Source organism: Trichosurus vulpecula, chromosome 4 (assembly GCF_011100635.1).
Source record: "Trichosurus vulpecula isolate mTriVul1 chromosome 4, mTriVul1.pri, whole genome shotgun sequence".
Lineage (NCBI taxonomy): Eukaryota > Metazoa > Chordata > Mammalia > Diprotodontia > Phalangeridae > Trichosurus > Trichosurus vulpecula.
This window is the reverse complement of record NC_050576.1, coordinates 390,520,214-390,542,174: the sequence shown is the minus strand read 5'-3', so window position 1 is coordinate 390,542,174 and position 21,961 is coordinate 390,520,214. Positions and strand designations below refer to the sequence as shown.

Below are 21,961 nucleotides of genomic sequence, written 5' to 3'. Positions count from 1 at the left end.
GAGGGAAAGATATCTGTGATATAGCTCAAATATCCCATTCCTCCCCTTTCTCTAAGCTTAACTTTCAATATACTTTGTGTATGTAGAGGAAAAGGTGCCATCAAAAATAAAGACATGAGTCAGGAAGGATAAATGAGTTGGGTTTCAAATCCTTTTAATCATATAGGCTGTCTATCTAAACTGTTACATGCAAAGCATTTTCAAATCATTATACTTGATTCAAACAGTAAATGGGTTTCTTTTCTACAACCACATTTTGTTTACTAAATGAATGAATTTCAGAGAAATTTAAAATTAGTAGGTGACTCCTTTTTTTAAAAAAAAGTGCTTTAGCATCCTACTTGAGACTCCTGTGCAAATGAATCTAAAGTCTGGAGTCATTATGGGAAACGAGAGCTACATGTCTACTGTCATCAGAAGAGCTTCATCTATTTTTAACACGTTCCTGAGTTTGAATACACAGTACTACAAAGCTGCATGTTTCTTACAAGAAGTTCGTGTACTAAAATTTTTACTTAGCTTAGGTTAAATAATCCAGATCATTTCCTTTAAAAGGACAATAGCAAAGTCTTATTGGCCTAAAAAAAATAACAGATCCCTTCCTACAGTATGGAAAAAATGTGCAAAGATTATTAACACAGTTAAAGAAAACAGCTGTGAAATCTGGCCTAAGTTCTGAAGACTGGGGGAAAAATGGCTAATATCAGTCGGTGATTTGGTGGGTCGTGTTTCATCCCATATACACTTGCAAAAATGCTTATACTGCCAAAGAATCCTAGCTTCCCAGAACATTACCTATTTGCCTGCATAGATCTGTACAATGACCACAAAAAGACAGTTTGAGTTACCCACTGTATCATATACTCACCGGGTGAGCCAAGTAAATAAATTTTAAGATTATTAATTTAGAGCAAATGGGGAAAAGGCCAATCAGAATGATTGAAAAGTCAGAAATTTATGCTGTAGCATTGAAAAGATAAGTAATGGTCATTGGTTTTACAAAGTGTTGTCTAAAAGACAGTACAGTACAGAGAAAAAATCACTAATTTTGGAATAAGAGCACCTGGATTGAGGTCCTTTCTCTGATGCTGACTAGCTGTGTGACCTTTGAGCATATGGCCAAAGGGCCGCTCTGGGCCTCAGTTGTCTCCTCTGTAAAATAATGGAGTCAGACTAGAAGAGTAACCTTTGAGATCCCTTCCAACTCATCATCTATGACCCAATGACAGAGGTTCCCAGCCAGGTAAACATTTTGTTATGGCACCATAATAATCATAATCATAATCTTAATCATAAAATTTTGTAGCACTGTGAGGTTTACAAAGACCATTTCCCACGCCTTTACCCAACAGGCAATGCAAGTATTATTTATCCCCATTTCACAGATGAGATTAACACCAATGAAAGTTACGTGACCGAACCATTTGTAACCATACTGGTTACAAAACCAGTAAATGGCCAAGCTGGGATTTGAATTCAAAAAGCTCCTGATGTGAAGTCCAGCACCCTTTGCACTAGACCATGTTAACTCATAAAGACATTTTTGGTTTTTGGTGAATGACTAATTCTCTTTCTTTGGTACTGAACAGACAGCATTTGTGAACAACAAGCATTTATGAAGTACCTACTATGTGCCAGGCACTATGCTAAGCACCGAGGACAGGAAGAAAGGTAAAGAACGGTCTCTTCTCTCCAGGAGCTGACAGTCCAATGTGGGAGACAACATGCAAATGAGCAGGTACAAACAACTTATATTCAGGATAAATGAGCTCCAGCAGAGTAGAGATTTGGGAGCAGAGGGAGTGATGACCACGTAGCATGTGGAAGGGAAGGAAGAATGGAGTGTGAGGAGTCCCTGGGCTGCTAGCCTGGGAAAGACGGGGAGACTGGAAGAAAAAGAAAAGGAAGGGGAAAGGAAAAGTGATAGGAACACACTCAGTCAGGACTGACTTTAAAAGACCGTTATCAACAATTTGCACATAAAATGGTGCTTTCCAAGTGACTGAAAATATCATCATCTTTTACTCACAGACTTTTTTTTACACTATTAATTTACTCAGTAAAATCATAGATCCTTTTTAAGCCAAGGAGAGAAACCAGGCTTTCGATGATGACAAACCCCAAATTAGTACAGTTTTGCATTATCTTTTAAAATTACTAAAATTGTTTTAATTTTCTTAGATATCTCATTTTTTCCTCCTGTGTTATCAACTGCTTCCCGGTATAATCTTATAAGCATTTTAAATTACGACATAATCCATTGTGCCAAGAAAATAAAGCTGCAATGGGTCCTAAATAAGGTTAATTTCACCAACTGCTCCTCACTCTTAAATTCCGGCTTTGTTTTCGGACGAGTTTGCCATGCTGAATAAAATGGACAGGGCACTGGTTCATTGCGTTGTCTGCTTTATGTCGAAGCCAGTCTTCATAACCCTGTAAGAAAGAAACAGAATGTAAGCAGGTGAAGGAAAACAGGCTATAACCACCTCAACTTTCAATAATCTAACATGCTTTTTATTATATTGCTATGACAGACCAGATTTATAGGAAGAAGGCTAAATTTCTATCTGATTCTACAAAACCACCTTGCTAAGGATTTAGAATATATATAAAGTGTAAGTTAAGGGTCAGTTCTCATCGATCAACTTAGTGAAGAATAACGTCCTTCAAACTGTTTTTGTTAGCTGGGGGCTTTCCTGATGTTTATAAACATGCCCATGTCTCCACAACTATCCTTCCCTCCAGCATCCTTAAAAAACCCCTCTCTTGATTTGACCACCCCCCACAAGCCTATGGTTCTCTCTCTCTCCTTGGCTAACCTCCTTAAGAAAGCTGTCTACAACCCGTGCTTACACTTCCTCTTCTCGTACTCGCTTCTAAACTCTTTACAATCTGGCTTCTGATCTCATTATCCAACTGAAGTTACCAATGATCTCTTAAATCCCATATCTAATGGCCTTCCCCCGCCCCCCGCCTCAAATCTTATCCTTCTTGATCCAGCATCACCCCCCTGTGAATACTCTCTCCTATTTTTTTAGGTTTTCATAACTAATATTGCTCTTTCCTGGTTCTCCTTATGACCTGTCTGACCACTACCACTTTCTGGATCTATAACCAGGTTGCACCCACTAACTACAGATGTGCACCTCAAGCCTCTGTCCTGGGCCATTTTCTCTCTTCTCTATATACTATTTCACTCAGTGATCTGTCATCAATTTGCATGAATTCGATGATCTTCCGCAGACAGACGCATCTCAGGTTACTTATCAAGCCCTATCCTTTCTCCTGACTTGCAGTCTCACGTAATCAACTATCTCTTGTAAACTTCAAGATGAATGTCCCAAAGGCATTTAAACTCAACAAGTACAACAGAATTCATTGTCTTTCTCTCCTTGCCGTCATCTTTTCTGAATTTCCTTATTATCACTGTCAAGGGCACCAATATCCTCTTGGTTGCCCAATCTCAGAGTAACCCTCACTCTCACTCACTCCACATATCCAATCTGTTGTCAAAGCCTGCCGTTTTTTTCTTCCCCACCCTTCTTGTTTATATCTCCTCTCCACTCACACCAGCCAACACTCTGGGGCACAGACCTTTATCAACTCACTCCTAGGCAGAAGACAAAACTCTTCTGATTGGTCTCTTACCTAATTTCTTTTACTTAAGATGGAGTTGTGCAGACTAATGCGTGTTTGTGCATGCGTGCATGCGTGTCTGTGCGTGTGTGCATGTGTGTGTGTGTGCAGTTTCTGGCATTTAATAATTCATTCTTAGTTTTTTTACTTTTAAATCTCAGTATTGTAGATAACTCTTATTTCATGTTGCTGAGAAGAGTGAAGTCAGTCGGCATGAGACTTCCCATTTCTCTTGCCCTTCACTTCTCTGAACCTGTTTGTCTTTTTTTATCTTCTTCCTTCTAGTCTCAAAGAATGAACTATGCCCTCTTCTTGTCAACACTAACCTTTCTACCTGGCACCACCTTCTCCATCTCCAAATTTTTATGCCATTAAATCTTTTTCTTGCTCACTTTCAATCTCTTTTCTATCACCAGACTTGGACCTCATACTTGAGCTTCAATCTCAGAGATGGTGACTTACCTATCACTGGAGGTCTTTAGGTAGAGGCTGGAAAAGCACTACCTGGTAGTGCTGTATATGGAATCGAGATCTGGGTATGTATTGGACCAGATGATCTCTGAGGTGTTACCCAACCATACGTTTAAGATTCTGTGGCTTCTATCTGATGAACATTATCATCAGGATGTCTTATGTTACCACAAAATTAGCATATCTATAAATCAGAATCCATCATATTCCCCATCAAACAAGCTATCTCATTCCTATGTGTTTCTCTCAACTTTAGAGAAAGAGAAAAGAAAGTCTAGAAGAGTATGTTTAAAAAAAAGAGTATGTTTAGCACATCTTCCTAGCATTTAGCAACTTTTGATTGGAGTACACAGAATACATACAGTTGAAGGATAGGTAAAATGAAAAATCTACCACTTGTGATTTTTGTTATAGCTAACAAGGAATAGGAGTGTAGAAAGGGAGCTCTCTGTATTTGTCACCAGATATGTGAAGGGAAGATGTACAGAGGCAGACAGTTATTTAAGTAGGGCATAATGGAAGGACCTTTTTCCCCCCAAAGGGCTGCCCCTGCAACCAAAATCACTTTAGAATTGGAACCTGTCCAAATGTTAAAATGCACAAGTATAAAGAGAGACTTGGTTTCAAGGAAATAAACAAAAACCCTGTGTAATACATTTTGAGCATTCAAAGCATCAAGAAGACCGATAACTCTGAATACTCAAACATATATTTTCCTCTAAGTAATAGTGCTGGATTCCCTTCCTCGGACATTTTTACACATAAGGTAGACAACTATTCTTAAGGGAAATTTTGTGTGCAATTTCACCTGAAGACTAAGAGATGGATAAGACAATTCTTTGTGGAATTGGGTCTCCAGTCAAGATTTTAGGAGTAAAGCACAGGTGGCTTTGTTTGAAAGGACTGTCAGTGTCTGAGGGAACAGACAGCATCCTGAGGGGATGAAAGCTGGAGAGTCTGACTCCAAAGTACTGGAGACATTGTAAATGGATAATAATCACTTAGATAATTGGATCCCTTGAGAATCAACTGCACTCTTGTCAAAGACCTTTCAGTTCCCCTATTCATACCACCTGTTACAAATATTTCTTGTCATGACTATAAGGTGAGGGAGTGGGGAGAGGAACCTAGAGAAAACACTCCTGGTTCCAGACCCCAAACATATCACCTCCATGACCACCACTCCCATGGTCAAAAATCTGTCAAGGGTTGGAAAGGAACAAACCTATTTTTGCCCCTCGGGATGCAGTACCAATGTCACAGTAGAAGCATCAATATGGAGTGACTCAATGGAAAGAATGCATGCTACATGTGACTGCAACTTAGTTTGATAACCATGAAATGCCACTATTTTCATGTGGTAGCATGACCAAAAGTGTGATTCCCCAAGTAAATGATGAACATAATTACTAGAGATATAACGAATAGAGACTGTGAGAAAATACGTTCCCGTGTGACTGAGAGGCCGCCTGAAGCAGTGGACAGAAAGAGTCTTGTAGTTAGGGAAACCTGGGTTCACATATCACATGTGACTCACACACACACTGGCCATATCACCTGGCCTTTCAGTGCTCAAGGCCACTCCATAATATCCTAAGTTGAAAAGCAGCTGCAGACACGCAATGGGAGACTCCAAATCAAATGCTCTTCCCACCGTACCACAGCACCATAAAAGAGATGTCACTTAAGAGGAAGCTTTTAAAATTACATCTGGATAGGTAAGTGGTTCAGAAGTTCTCAATTAATTTTTTAGAAAGCATAAAAATAGATTTTCCTGAATTACCAGATAACTAGAATTACAGTGATGAAAACATGGATGTGATTCAGCTGTGGGTTTCACAGGAGCAGTAGAAGGCACATTTTTTACTTGGAAAGCAAACCATCTTGGCATATGACAGCTTTGTGGCTCTTGCTAATTGCACACACAATGCTGTCATGTGAAACAGATTTTTTTTTTTTTACCATTTATGCTACGCTACTTAAATTACTGTTGTGTGTTTAAAGAAAGATGTTTTAAGTAAAAGGTGTCTATCAGAAAAGCTTCACCACAACAGCTATTAGAAGCTGTCATCTTACAAATTGTCTAGGTGTCCCAAATGAAAATATGCTGTGCAAACAGCTGAATGTCATTTCATAGGTTTCACAGGTTTCAAGTACCTAAGGCGATAGCTTCCTTAGTTAGAAAGCAGCATTTCTTTGAGAAAAGAAACTGTGTGCAATTATTTTAGCATTTTCTAGTTTTGAAAAGTGCCACATGAAGATAGATGTTAAATATGCAGATAAGAAAGGACAGCAAGGATACAATGACGGCTGTCTGAACTCGATGATTCGGAGGCTCCCTCCAGTGATGGAGGAGCCTTATTTTATCCTATGACACTCTTCCCCACATGCTCACATGGATCCTCCACAGAGGCTCTAAACATGCTGGGGGCCTTCCTGTGTAGCTCTTGACACTACACAAACATCAACGGAGCCTGTGTAAGTGAGGTCTGGTGGTTATCTTTCATGACATCCTTCACTGGTCCACTTTGCTTTTTATTCTGAGGCCATTTTTCCTGCATAATCTGTAAAAGGGGTCCTAGGTTGCAGCCCACTCACATCTACCATTTATGGGCCCTTCTACTGTCCTTTAGATAACTTGCCACCTTAATTCAATAGATATAATCCAGCTAGTGATGGATCAAATTCTCCCTTTGGGTATTGCTGCCATAGGGACAGGGATAGCCAAAAGACCCAGACCTGGGATTTCATTGGTACGGGGAAATCCTGGAAGAGGAAACTCAGCTCAGCAACTTGAGTGGTTAAATGGTTTGCCAGCATTGCAGAGACAGTATGTGCCAGAGCTAGGACTTGCACCCAGGCTCTTCATGACTCCATGGCCAGCTCTCCATCCATCAGCTACCTCTTCTTTTATGTATTTTATGCTTTAAAGAGAGTAAACACCCCATAAGGATGGGCTATAGGTTCAGGAAAGAAGCTCTGATCAGTGTGACTCTGGAAAAATATGCCTTGGAACATCTCAGGCTAAGAAGACTTGGGACTGGTGAGGATGGGAGACAGCCAGAGCTCACTATCAGGGTTTAGTGTTGCAATCTGGATTCTTTAGACTCAACCCAATACAGGATGACCAAGTCAAGCCAGACCTCTTAGCCTACTCTAGACAAAACTTATTTTCTAATCCTGCCCCATCTCCCTGGGACTTGTACCTGAACAACACTATGGCTAGTAGGTAGTCAGTCACATTTATTTCATCAAGACAAGAAGAGAATGTTAGCTCCTCATTTAAAGCCTGGTCAACTCCGAAGAAATCAAAGCATTCAATCTTTAAATTTTAATACATCAAAGATCTGAGATATTCGTCATTATGAACAAGCGCTTTACCTATGCAAACCAAAATGACTCTCTTTGCAGTAATAAGTACAAGACTACTGAAATAGGTAGTCTTCAAGAGTGGCTGTAATACAGAAATTCAATACTCTACAGAAAAATTGGTGGGGAGGCTCTCTTACATTAACCAGGCTGATCCTCTGTCCATCACCAATCCAACCCTAGAAGCCTTTCTAGCTGGGTAGTTCCAACCAGGCTCTTCAGACTTAACTTTTGAGAACTTAAGGGTCACCTCCACACTACTTCAGCAGAGTACTCAATCTTCAACAATTTTACATTTGCAGCTCTCCGACCTATCAGCATGTCCTTATGATACGGGTAGATTACCAATGCAAAGAAGACATCAAGGAAGTCACACAAGGTCATGGGGCACCCCTATCCAATCAAAAGTTAGTGGGAAATCCCCTAAACAATTCTCTAGGTCATCAATCTAGCCAATGGATTGGGCAACTTCTCTTAATCTGACACAAGTATAAACCCAGCACAAGCCTATAAGATCATGAGTGAGAAGGAATATAAAGCCTCAAAGGATCATGAGTCAGGCAGTTTATCACTTAGAGGCATGCCAGCAGCAGCTCTCCAGCATGGACATACTGCAGGATGAATATCCTGACTGAGAGCCCAGCTCTCCTGGACTTCTGCCCTTAGAGCTGATGACTACTGCTGGGCAGGTTCAAAGGACCTAAGTAGAAGGCAGACCTTAGAAAGAGACAACCAGAAGGTATATTGTGACCTCTTCCTATCAACTACAAGGGCATTGTGATTAGGAAAATTAGCTAACTCGGTATACCTGGATTAGATGAAGTTTACTAAACTGACAGTTTACCAACCTTGCATTCCTAAGCCTAAATGTAGCTGGTATTGCCTGATACACAGGCAGGTCTATCACTGGTCAAACAAGGCATTGCTTCTGTCAACTAGGGCCAAGGAATAGGCCAGTCTCCAAAAAGCTACAATTCAATGTCTAGTGAAATGATTCTCTACAAAACAGCCCAAAATTCAGAGAACTGGGTTGATTTAATGAAAGGCAAACAACATTAGAAAGGAAAATAAGAATGTCATACATATCAGAAGAAAATGAACCAAGTCCTTAATTTTGAGGATAAAATTCTTACCTGTTTGACAGCTGTGACAGCAATGACAAAGAATAAAGGAAGTCCACTTGTGATTGGACTTGTGGGTGTATCAATAATCAACTGCAATTAAAACAAAATTAGACAGTTAATTTCAAAATACTCAGTTTGGTAACTGATTCTTGATCAGTGGCCTAAATAAACCACAATAGCACTTATTTTTATTTTTCAACATATTTTTAAAAGTTTTGTCTCATTTTATCTTAACAACACCCCTGTGAGACAGGGAGGGCAATTACTGTTCTAACTACACAAATGCGGCAGCTGAAGGATAGGGAGGTTAAGTGATTTGCTTAAGATAGTACAGCTGGTTAACTGAAAAGGTGTTATTAGTCTGCCCAGGGCTTTCAACTCCTACCAGATGGATAACCTACAAGTTTGGGAACACCAGAATGCCAATTCTGTATTAATGAAAATACTTCTAAAGCATCTAAGTGCTTTAGGAAAATTAAAGTGCTTTCTTGACGTCATTCTTACTTTACTCAAGGCGTGTGAAGTCAATCAACCAATATGGTTTTGAAACCCTGGAGTCGTTTTGGCTTTCTTTGGAGTACCTGCTCATATTTTGGAAGACTCTAATCATATCAAGGCACAGAACTGCTTAGTTTTTTTCAGTATTTATCTACATGACCAAATAATTCTTGCTCTTCTCTTGGGTGCTCAAGGACCAATGGTGAGAGAAATAAGCAACATTGCTTTGCACTCCACCTCTGAAGAAAAGGGGTACATAACCATTGAAAAGTAAACTTATTGGGTATGTTTAGCCTGAAAGGCAGACCTATTATAAGGGTCTTGCAGTAGATGCACCACTTACTTGTGAAGAAAATTAAATAACAAGTTGTTCTCTTACAACAATGGCTTAGGGAGCGGTCTTTTTTCTTATTAAGTAAGCAGTATAAGTCAGTTCCTGAAGGGTAAGACACTTATTCATTGTGACATATTTGATTTGGTTAGAAAGTAAATGGACTTACCTGTACCAGAAAGATGATAAGAAAATAAAAATTGGCTATTCTTCTGAACTGCTCAAACAAATTCTTGGGTATGAAGTTCCAAAATGTGTACTGTACAAAGAAAAAACAGTGATCAATTTTCTTTCTTTCTCTTTTTTTTGGTATATGATCAGATATTTGTTCTTAAAAATTTTTTTCAGCTGTGTCCTCTTCTACTTCATGGCTAAGGTGGAAATATGTTTTGCATGTGTAAGGTGGATTTTAGTGTAAGTAAGGAGGATTTTTGTTATTATTTCTTAGAGTTCAGTTTCCCAGGATTCATAGCCATAACAATCTCTTGTTCCCGGGTATGAGATATGAGTTCTCACAATTATGGTTCACAACATCTCCACTACACTTGTGCAGCATTATATAATGATAAATAATATAAACATTTGTGCTTAAATTGTAAATATCTACTGTGACTGCTCAGTGAGATACAGGAATGAGATAATGTAAACTTAGAAGGCTATTTCTGGCAACATATCTTCTTTGTCTGCTGCCCTATAAAGCAGGTGGGCACTGGTCAAGGAGTGGGCAGTCTTTAGGTTTGAATGCACAAGCTGGAATGCTGTGTGTGCCATGATCGGTCCCCACCAAGGCTGCGGGGAATCTGTGTTTGCCTCAACTGACCCCCACTGAGGCTTGAGGGGATTTAGGGGAGCGCACAAGCTGTGCTTGTCACTACTGACCCCATCGAGACATAGGGGTAGCTGCACCTCCTTCTCACTGGCCCCTGAGAGAAGGGTGATTAGAGAATGCTGTGGGAGCTGGTGCTCCCATTATCAGCAACCCCTGTGAGAAGACTAGACTAGAATAAAGTAAGATTATTAACCCATTCGAAGTTGTCTTCCTGTCTGACCAGACCAAGAGTAAACCTGTGCTAGCAGCTATCCTGTGTGCTAGTGTTACCTGCCTTACAGCATGATTGCACATGTATAATCTATATCAAATTGCTTGCCTTTTCAAGGAGAGGGAGAGGAAAGAGAGAATTTGGAGCTCAAAAATTAAAAAAAAATGTTAAAATTGTTTTTACATGTAATTGAGAAAAAAATAAAATAAAAACATTTTAAAAAATAAAATGTATTTTGAAATTTTAATGATGAGCTTAAAAAAATAAATCACTATCACTTTCCACTGAATTCTTCACCCATATCTGCAGAGGCCTTACATCCTAACAAATAAATAAAGTCAAGCAAAACAACCTAGCACCACGGTTAAGCCTAAAATGTAGGTTTCATTCCCCACCTCAAGACTACCACCTCTGTATGGTGGCATCCTCCATCATCATTCTTTTGAAGTTATCATTGGTCAATGAAAATTTCTTATTTTATACAGTATTTCACTTCATGTAGCACTACTTTGTGGTGTGCTGAACACCATTAATTAAGAATTAAAAGTATCTTTCTGGAAATAAAATTGCAAATGAAAGACAGCCTAGAGTAAGAAGTAGAGGATGGGGCTGGGACAGACCTTGGTTCAATCTTTCTCTGAACCTTACTAGCAAGCTACTCATCCTCTCTAAGCTTCAGTATCATCATTTGTACTACGGAAGAAATAATACCTATACTACCTGTCTCTCAAATTTGTTTTATGGATTAAATGTAATAATGTATTTAAAGCATTTAGACTACTATATAAATATCAGCTATCAATTGAAAATTAAATGCACTCATTGAGCCTTAGTCAATTTGTTCAAATAGATAAAAGAATTAGTTATCATTAAAATCTTGAGAGAAATTCAAAAGATATTAATTAAATGCCTATTATGTTAAAAAAAAAACCCTAAGCATAAAAAACACAAATTGAAATGCTCACTGTATTCAAGTAGCTCAAAGTCTGGGGAGAGGAGCAGACAAAAGACACAACAATTAAGGATGATAGGAAGCAGGATGTGAGAGAGTCAAAGGAGAATTCCCCATGCTTTACCGTAGAATTTGAAATATTAAATTCTACCTAACCAAAACTAGTTCAAGGTAACCAGAATAAGATGGGCATCTCTCCAATTATCTGACAGCTGTAATTCTGAACATTAAATAATATGTTATAAAGTTATATAATTAAGAATCTCAGAACACACAGAATAGTTATTTCTACTTTATCATATATCATAAAAGTATTTTTTGAGAGAAATTCAAGAAGCGAGACAAAATTTAACTTTCACATAATCTCTGCCTTAGTCTAAAAACTGTTTCCAAACAATATGAGTGACATAAATTTTTTACCCAAAATCCCTTAACTTGAACATCTTTCAGAGTAACTCAAGAACATGACTGGTTCCCAAACTTTCATAAACATGTGCATTTACTGAATTCTTGCTTCCAAAGCAAAAGCCTATTCTAAAAAGTTATAGTTCAATAATACGATTTTAAAAAGAAATCCACTTGGTGAGCATCATAGTGGAGATTATTATCTTGAAAAAAACTAAAAGAGGGTCTTGCTTCAACTCTTGACCAACTAAGGGATATCACTCTTCCCTTTAATATTTAACCACTGCATACCTCAAGTTCACTTGGGTTAGACTTCACATTTGCATGCAAATTTCAAACATAAATAAAGTCCATAATCAGTATAAAGGCTATAAGCCACTGACTGTATTTATGACTGTGGCTTTCAAAGAAATTTCATCACATTATTTATGGTGAAAAATGCTTCGTCCTTCAAAGTTTCCAGATGCCCAACTCAGCCATATTCCTAGAAAGTTAAACGCAATGGTTGCCACTCTTAGAAACTATGAGCATGATTCGTCTAATCCCACTGCTACTCAGCAACACAGACAGGACAATTCAGGTCCAAACCCAGAAGCCCCTTCTCTATACATCAAGCTTCCCACACTTCCAAGCTGCTTTCCAACTGTCACTTCTACTATGAAATGAAGGCCTCCCCAAGATTTTCTGATACTGATGCTCCTCTGCCTGTACTCTAGGGAAATTTTAAACTATCCTGACATCCTACAGTTGTTTCACTTGTGTTAGTATTATTTACCACTGAGGGTAGGATGCATTTCTTCTCACTCTATGCCCCCGGGCAGAGAGCAGGTAGGCATTCACTAAATACCTAAGTGACTAACTAGGATAGTACCAAGATTATACTCTGAGTTTGAAAATGTTTTTCAAATTGAGGTTCGGATTTAATTCTACATCTTTTCTAATCATTTAGTAGACCTCCGGGGCTGCCTCTACATCTTTGGATGACCAGTCACATCCACCTAAAGCAGGATTCCTTAAACTCTTGTAAGCTTGTTCTAAAAGAGATTTTAGTCATTATATTTAATTATAACTGATCTCCTTTGTAATCTTATGTATTTTACGTATATAAAAACATTATTGTGATAGAAATATACAGCCTTCACCAAAATGCCAAAGGGATCAATAGGTATCATAATTGTTTGCCCGTCTCCCCTATCTTGAGCTTTATCCTTTCTCGGTATCCCTGGTGCTTGACAGCGTGCCTCGCACATAGTAGGGGTTTAATAAATGTTTAATGAATGCTTAAAGAGGTACACGTCAAAAAAAATTGCCACGAACTTCTGACCTAAAGAAACTAGCAATGGAGGTGATTTGTTGGGAGTTTGGGGGTGAATTATAAAAAATAAAATGAATTAGTTATAGAGAATATCAGAATTTGAGTCAAGGCACACACAATTAGTATGACATTAAATAATCTATAATGAATATTACACAACAGATGTAATGTAAAAATTTCAGACTTAGTACCACATAACAATAGATGGAAACACTCGGCCTATCCAAGAATGCTTCAAATCTCCGGAGAAGTCACCAAAATCAATCATCCGTGTGGTTACTAAATTTCTATTAGCGTAACAGGATTTTTGGTTCACTATCCAATGTTGTAAAATAAATGGAGGGATCACCCCTTGGTCCGCTACTCAATTTGTTACCATGATCACTCTCATCACCCAAGTCCTAATGTAAGCCAGAGGTATGTTTGGATAATTATTAGTAACATTATAATCCCTCTATCATTAAATAATGAAATGACCTCAAACCCACTTATTAATCACTACTTCTTTTCTCAGATGGAGATGTCTCTGTTCCCATAAGCATCTGCTCATATCTATCTTTATGTCAAAATCCCTTTTCTTCTAGCCATAAATAAAACACCAGTCATCAGCAATAGAATTTATTATTAATTTAACAAGTATAACACAACGATTCGAATAATCCCTTATGTTTTCATCTTGAGGAAGATCACAGCTAGTCACCACCAAACATCACTGTTATTCTTGGACTTCACTTCTGAAATAGAGTCCCACCGTACTGCTCAAAATTACAGTTAATGATGTCCGTAGAAAACCCACTTCTTATTTATTTGCAGTATAAGGGTTAACTCAGTTCTTTGGAGGAATAAGTTCTTTTTCTCTGTCCCTAAAGTATCTTTGCCAAGAAAACTCCAAATGGAGTCACAGAGAGTCAGACACCACTGAAATGACGACGACATGCTGCGAACAAGACGGAATCTTCATGCTAACTAGCCACAAATCCTGGAAGACTGCATAATTACTGTGGATAATGTATATATGATTCCTCCATTAACATCCTATTCTGATGCCTAATCCAGATGTGGAATTTGACCTGGATCACTGGAAAGTTATGTCAGGGAAATATAAGTTCTCGTGGATACTGCTCCAGTGTCAAGCAATGTGTCAGGACCAGCCTCGTTAAGTTAGGAATTAAGGATTGTAACTAAAAGGTTAGTCACCAGGGATGACTTATTTGTTGGCCTCAGTATCTCAAAGACAGTCTATCCTGCCCAGAAGGGCTACAATATTCATGGCTGGAGGGAATGACGAACTCACAATTATCTTGACACATATTACAACTGATCAAAAAAGAAAAATGATACCTGTTTCTCTATGGTGAATTGAGAGAGGAAAAAAGAATGCTATGAATTTATTTGAGACTAGGTGACTATTAACCTATAGCAGGTTTACGCATGTCAGGTTGCATAAGCAAAACTAAAAATGGCACAGGCTTTCTATTCTGAATACCTGAACTAGCAAAACAATACAGAGGACCAATCATGCGTTTTTGGTTTTTTTTAAAAATCGAGCAATTTAAACAGTCCAGCTTCCAGTCAAACAGTACAGCATACAATTGTGCTTATCTTCTAGTTTCTGCTCTAATTTGGGCAGCTTATGCCTTAAACTATTTAATACTTGAAATCTCAGATCGCCCAAACTATTAGAACGGCATAAAGAGGTTTTCTTGTAATAACAAAGCAGGGAAAGCTAAAGGATCTGCTGCATTCTTATACCATGTGTTGACAGACTTAATATTTTGCCTTGATTTAGTGTTGAAAAAAAAAAGGCCACTCGCCCTCGCCCCCAAAGTGCTTTTACATATATTATATTTATCTTTAAAACTGACAATGAGAAAAATTCAATAGTATTAGAACAGCTGACCCACTTTCATCAGGTAAATCAAATCTTGAGTTTTACATAATTTAATTGGAGTGTAGTTTATAAATAAAGATACCCAGAATAGCATAATTTGATCTACCTCTGAGCCATTCTTCATTCCTCACTCGCTCATGCATACTGTTGCTGTTTGGTCGTTTTCAGATAGGTCAGACTCTTCATGACCCTATTTGAGGTTTTTGTGGCAAAGATAATGGAGTGGTTTGCCATTTCCTTCTCCAGCTCATTTTACAGAAGAGGAAACTGAGGCAAATGCCCTTTAGATTACCCAGGGTCACACAGCTTGTAAATGGTTGAACCCAGGATGCATTCACTTCTTAAAGAGGCCTATTCATTGAATGGGTGCCACCTCACTCAAAGTGAGAACTGAAAAGGCCTTAGCCTAAAAGGGCCAGGGTCTCCCAGTGTATCCTGGGCCATCTCCAGTCATCCTGTTGAATATCAGGCCATTGGACCCAGATGGCTCTGGAGGAGAAAGTGAGGCTGGTGACCATGCACAGCCCTCAAAGTCAACTGCAAGTCATGTCATCATTTCCCTGATGTCATGGTCCTCTTCAAAAACGAAGGACAAACACAACAACAATCTTCCATTAATCCTGTACAGAACTCCTTTGTACACACTTGTTTGTATGTTGTCTTTCTCATTAGACTGAACTCCTTGACAGCAGGCTCTGTCTTTTGCCTTTCTTTGTGTCCTCAGAGTTCAGGACAGTGCTTGGCACATTAATAAATGTTTATTGATTTACTGACAACTATAACTGGATGGTACTGAGACTGCACTCTTCCTTGAGGGCTACCAAAAACTAATTTTTATCAACAGCAGCTGAAAAAAAAATCCCCAACAATATTTATTTGTAAATGGATCCAATATTCCTAAAAATATCCTGGAAGTTAATCATTGCTTTATTTACAGACAGAATAAATTCAGATATGACTGTGGTTTCATTCTCATCTGTGGAGAGAAAAATTGGTAGAAGGAACGCAAACTATGCCAGGGGTCTAACAAAATTACATTTTAAAAAATAAAGATTTAAGGTATAAAAGAAGAAAGAAAATGGTCTATAGACTAATTCCTTCATCCCTACCTCAAGCTCTGCTTCCTCACTTCCTTTACTATTTCACCGCTACAGAATTCAAGGGGCAGCTGGGTGGCACAGTGGAAAAAGAGCCCACCTGGAGGCAGGAAGATTTCCCTTCCTGAGTTCAAATGTGACCTCAGAAACTTACTAACTGTGTGACCCTCGGCAAGTCACTTCACCTGTTTTCTCAATCTGTAAATTGAACTGGAAAAGGAAATGGAAACCACTCCAGCATCTTTGCTAAGAAAACCCCAAATGGGGTCATGAAAAGTCAGACACAACTGAACAACAAAAGATCTCAAAATGTTTTTTTAGGTTTTCCAGACCGGAATATAAACAATATAAAGAAATCTTCATTCTGGGGGGAGGAGAGATCCAGGTGAAAAACTCTCTCTTTGAATGCAGATCAACACCTCTTTGGTTCATAATCTTAGAAATCTGCCTGGGGCACTAAGAGTTTAATAATATTAATGCCAAGCACTTATATTATGCTTTACTGTTTGCAAAGCAACTTAAAAATATTACCTCATTTTATCCTTACAACAATCCTGGGAGGTAGGTACTGTTATTACGCCCACTTTACGGGTGAGGAAACTGAGGTAGACAGTGATTCGGTGACTTGCCCAGGATCACACAAAGCCACTATGGCTTTGGCAAAGACGTAATTTGACTTTGGATCATCCTAATAGCAAGACTGTCTCTCTATCCACTATGTCTCTCTAGTCATAGCGATATAGTAATTAACAATGAAAACTTACTTTAGACAAGAAGAATAAATTAAAGGATTAAGCGTAGGCAAAAAGAAAACAAAATGAATACTTTTTGCAGATGATACATATGATGGTTTACTTAGAGAACCATAGGGACTCAACTGAAACAATGAACAACACCTACAAAATTACAGGATATAAAATAAATTCACAAAAATCATCAGCACTTCTGTACATCAGAAAAAAATCTAGCAGGAAGAAATATAAAGAAGAATTTTATTTAAAATAACTACTATAGAATACTTTAGAATCTATCTACTAACATACTGCACTACATGACTGCAATAAAACACTTTACACAAATAAAGACAGATCTAAACTGGAGAAATATCAATTGTTCATGGGTAGGCTGAGCCAATATAATAAAAAATGACAATATCACTTAAATCACACATGTTTGTAAATTTGGTTGTGTTACTTTTTTCAATGGAAAGAGGGGAGGTAAAAGGGAGAGAATTAGGAGCTGAAAACACAATAAAATTGAATTAAAAAAACAATTACTACTTGCTAATACATGTTGCTAATAAGGAATGAATTAAAAAAGAATTTTCAAAACTAAGAAGCCATAAAGATTCAATCTGATATTTTGTCATTTATATTTGAGATACATACTTCAAAATTAATTTTTGATTTGAACTTGTATTTCATTGGTATAGAAAATCCCAGCAAAGAATCTTACTATACTAATAAGGATCCTCAACTTTTCTGTAACATCATCTTAGAGAACTGTCTAGAGAGAGACACCCTGAGAAGTTCAATGACTTGTCCAACATCACACAGCCAATATATGCCTGAGGCAAACCTTGAATAGTTCTTCCTAACTCTTAAGGACAGTTGTCATACTCTCCATGCTAGGATACCTCTGCCTCTTCAAAACATTTCTCTTGATCCTGTTCATACCTTCAAATAAAAATAAGCTTCCTAAACAAAGAGCAATGGGGTGGGAGGGAAATAGAGAGAGAAGAAAGTAGAATTCTGAATTCCACGAAATGTTTTTTCAAGGGATATATTTCTTAGGCATAAGGTAATGGAGATTTTAAATGAACAAAACTAAACCAAGGCTGCTCCAAAAATGGCTAACTCAGGTTATCTCTAAGTCTCTTACACAGAGATGGCTACGTGTCCCTTCATGTCCCTCTTTCTTGCCACACTGTTGAGACCTCAGTGACCAGCTTGCCCAGGTTAGCAACCACAGGTCTCCTATCCCCACCCAACAGCAACATGTAGCCACCACGGCGTAGTGAGCTGAGGCTTGATCTGGAGACTTGGGATGGCTGTGAACACCAGCTGGGTCACCTTAAATGTTTTCATCTGTAAGGTGAGGAGTGCAATTAGAGACTATTTTTAAGGTTCCTTCCAGCTCCGAATCTATGAAATTATCTAAGTTAGGGTGCAGTATATGCAAAAAAAAAAAAAAAAACCTTTTGTGGGCTAGAAACTTTGAGAAACTAATCACTGTTTTATGGGAAAATGGTAATTTGGGGGCTGGATGTATACAACTATGTTAACACCTGAGACAAACTCTCTGGAGATAGTTAAGCAAGAAACAGAAGGGAACAGTAAATAACTCTGAGGAAGAATCATGGTAACTTCCATTTTTTAAAAGAAAATTTCAGTGTTCCTTTCTATTAAGCGGTGTGATTAAGGGGTAGGATGAAAGCAGGGAGATGTTAGTCTTGTCCCTTCGCACCTGTGGATCATAACTGCTGGTTCTCTGTTTTCTCATTTATAAAACAAGAGAGTCGGCCAAGGTGATTTCTAAGGCCTTCTTGCTCTAAACCCATGATCTTGTAATCACCACAGATGATTCACTCACCTTCTCACCTCACAGAGAGAATGTTTACAAACCTTGGATACACCAAGAATTAACCTTCTATCTAAGCAATAACCATTAACATTTACATAGCGCTGACTAACTGTGCCAGGTACTGGCCAAGCGCTTCAAAATTATTACGGCATTTGATTCTCACAATGACCCTGGAGCTCTTGTTATCTCTCCCATTTTATAGAAGAGGAAACTGAGGCAAGCTGGAGTAAAGCAACTCACCCAGGGCCACACAGCTAATAAGAGTCTGAGGCCAGTTTGAACACAGGTCTTTCTGGGTCCAGGCTGAGCACTCTATCACTACACCAGCAAGCTCCAATGAATACTTAAGATGCAGGGAAATTTAAGAGGTTGCTTGCTGGTTTTTTTTTTTATTTTTTTTTGAGAAGGAATTAATGTGTACGTGTCATGTTCACAAATTATTCAATGGCAATTAAACTTCTGTTGAATGGGGCAGCCAGGCGGCGCCATAATGCGCAGAGTGCTGGGCCCGGAGTCAGGAAGACTCATCTTCCTGAGTTCAAATCCAACCTCAGATAGTTAATAGCTGTGTGACCCTGGACAAGTCACTTAATCCAATTTCCCTCAATTTCCTCCTCTGTAAAATGAGCTGGAGAAAGAAATGGCCAACCACTTGGGTGTACAGTTTCTGGAAGCACTTCCCTAACCTCTTCAATCTCTAAGGTGCCTCAGGTGCCTTTATCCTTTTGTTCAGCGTGGCCGGCCTCTTCTCAATGATGGTGAAGTGAGACCCAGTCTCACTGTAATGGTTGTGTAAAAGGAGGCCACACCCAGCTGGTAACAGGTCTCTGCCAGCAGCCAGTCCTGGGTCTCTAAGCAATCCTCCCTCGCCCCTTTCCCAGGCTCTCATTTACACACATACACACACATCTCTTGGTGCCTGGTGTATATAGGAGATACACAGTTCAAGTGATGGAGAGGGTGGCATCAATTTAATGAAAAATGAGTGTGTTGTGAAAAAAAAGGCATCAATAAAACTTTTAAAAATCAAATTAACAACTTTTCAAGAGGATTTATGGTTTTTACTATTCAAAGAAATCCTACTCATAAATCCTCTCATAAAGAGAGTTATCTTTTTAATAATTCTAGATTTACTTAGCCCAAGGGTAACTTAGTCAGTAAAAAAAAAGCTTCCCTAACAGCCCCAACGTCCAGTTTTCAATCTTTCCAAGGGCTTTTCCTGGCAGGAACAAGATTACCTGTATAATTTTAAAAATTATAGACAGACCATCATTCACCTGAATCTTTCATTGCACCATTCAAAGTATCCTTGAATTGTGATCACAATTCCATTCTTGAAGCTAAAGCAGAGATGAAAGTCTTTTGTGTACTCTGCCGCACTCCTTAACCCCTCTCAAATGAAAAGGCTCTTAGGAGTCAATGATACTTTACACATTCTCTAAAAGTCTGAATATTTAACCAGTCTATTTTTTTTAAAACTACAAAGACTTTAAATTTATTAGTTCCTGTTCTTGAGTTTTCTGATAAAATTAGCTTGACAAAGTATAAATCTTTCTCAAATTTTCCCTAGCAACTTAAACAGTTCTTTGTGACAAAATCCTCTTTTTATAATGCTCCCCAGTGCAGTCTGCCTTCTAGTGATATCAAAGAAATCACTGGTGTTCTCTAGCACTAGAGAGGTCCTAAAGACTTCCCTACGGGAGGAATCATGAGAGGTTTATTGAACCTAGCCAGACCTTCTAAAGGGGTCTTCTCTGTTCTAGACATGCCTAGGCCTCCTGTTTAGTACTCTACTATGAGTTTTTTCCCTAGACATTCCTCCCATCCTACACTCTCCCTCCTACATACAATTTGGTATATTCTTTCCAGAAATGGCCAATTTCACAACTGACACCTGCCTACGATGACAGAGAGAAAATCAGAACTTCCTGAGCAAAATCCAACTCCCTCCCCTCCTCCCCCTTAATAAAGCACTTGGCTTTCTTCTGTAGTCCGGCAAACCCAGACCGAACTGGAAGAGTAGCAGGAACCTAGCATGAAATCAGCGCTGGTTCCAGAGGGAGCTTTTCATATGACCACTGAATCCTCCTCCTCCTCTTACCACATGACCCAAAGATCATTTTACCCAGGCCCAGATGCCACCCGGCTGGCTAAGACACAGATGTATCGTAATCCTTCAACTGAACCCTTGTCTCTTCAGAGACTGTAATCTAGACGTCTCCTTCTCTCTCTCTCTCTCTCTTCCTTGCTCTCCTCATGGGGGCCTCAGGTTAAGCACATTCCTTTTTGTGATTTAAAATATACCACAGGCTTACTGCTTTTATCCTCATTAGCCACTTTGCTTGTTTGGAAACCTGAGTCCCTAAAAAAGCAGCTTCAAAGGACTGAGACAAATTGGGAGGAATATTCTAAGAAAAAAGGGAATGGTACCATCAGGTGTTTGTGTGAAAATAAGGGAAAATGAGGAGCAACTGCTTCTGGACACACCAGATAAGCAAGACAGAAAAAGAGGAAATGGTCTCAAGAAACTGAATCAGGTGTCAAGGTTTGGGAACCACTCCAGGGCATCTTCCTCCCATGCCCTTGATACCTATGTTTTTTTCCCACAGGGCCAACACTTTCCACACTCTGACCTTTAACTTCAATCAGAAAATTACAGAATATTTATTTGTTGTAAAACAAAATATTTCTGACACAAAATAGTTTTAGCAAGTACAGTACCTTGAAGAGCCAGAGAGAAAAAAAATTATTCTGTAAACTCATTACTGAAATCTCCATTCCACAGACAGTATCTATTGTTCATCTCATCATTTACCTTTATTATAAAGCCGCCAAACAAAATCACTTACAAATTGTTTTACCACTGATGAAGCATGTGACCCATCTCCCAATAGAGAGAGTGAAGGAACCAAGATGTACAGTGAGATAGACATTTCTGGACATGATCCATATGGGAATTTGTTTTGCTTGACTATATGTATCTGTTACAAGGGACTTTCTTCTCTTCATTTTTTGGGGGGGGAAAGAGGTGGGATTGAAAGAAAAGAAATGCTTGCCAATTGAAAAAAATAGTTAAAAAATAATAAAGATGTAGATTAACAGTAAAACTTACCTTGGAAGAGACTATTCTATTATCTGGGTATTTTTGTGGAATGTATGCTTCAGCACCTGGAGGGGGTTCCTTGTGTCCGACATAGATGGTCCGACTATCAACCCAATTCTCTTCTCCCGCACACTGTAAACAAGAAC

The 21,961-nt window shown here is 38.7% G+C and overlaps 1 protein-coding gene across 1 annotated transcript in view; it reads right to left on the bottom strand.

Moving 5' to 3' along the window:
- The window catches only part of ATP11A (ATPase phospholipid transporting 11A), a 220,396-nt gene that overhangs the window by 74,968 nt on the left and 123,467 nt on the right, over nt 1-21,961 (bottom strand). Inside the window, exons 2-5 of the mRNA XM_036756991.1 lie at nt 21,825-21,947; nt 9,599-9,688; nt 8,610-8,690; nt 2,326-2,433 (exon numbers count right to left, since the gene is read on the bottom strand). Of these exons, the coding sequence (XP_036612886.1) occupies nt 2,326-2,433; nt 8,610-8,690; nt 9,599-9,688; nt 21,825-21,947 (402 nt within the window). The remainder of the gene's footprint in view (nt 1-2,325; nt 2,434-8,609; nt 8,691-9,598; nt 9,689-21,824; nt 21,948-21,961) is intronic.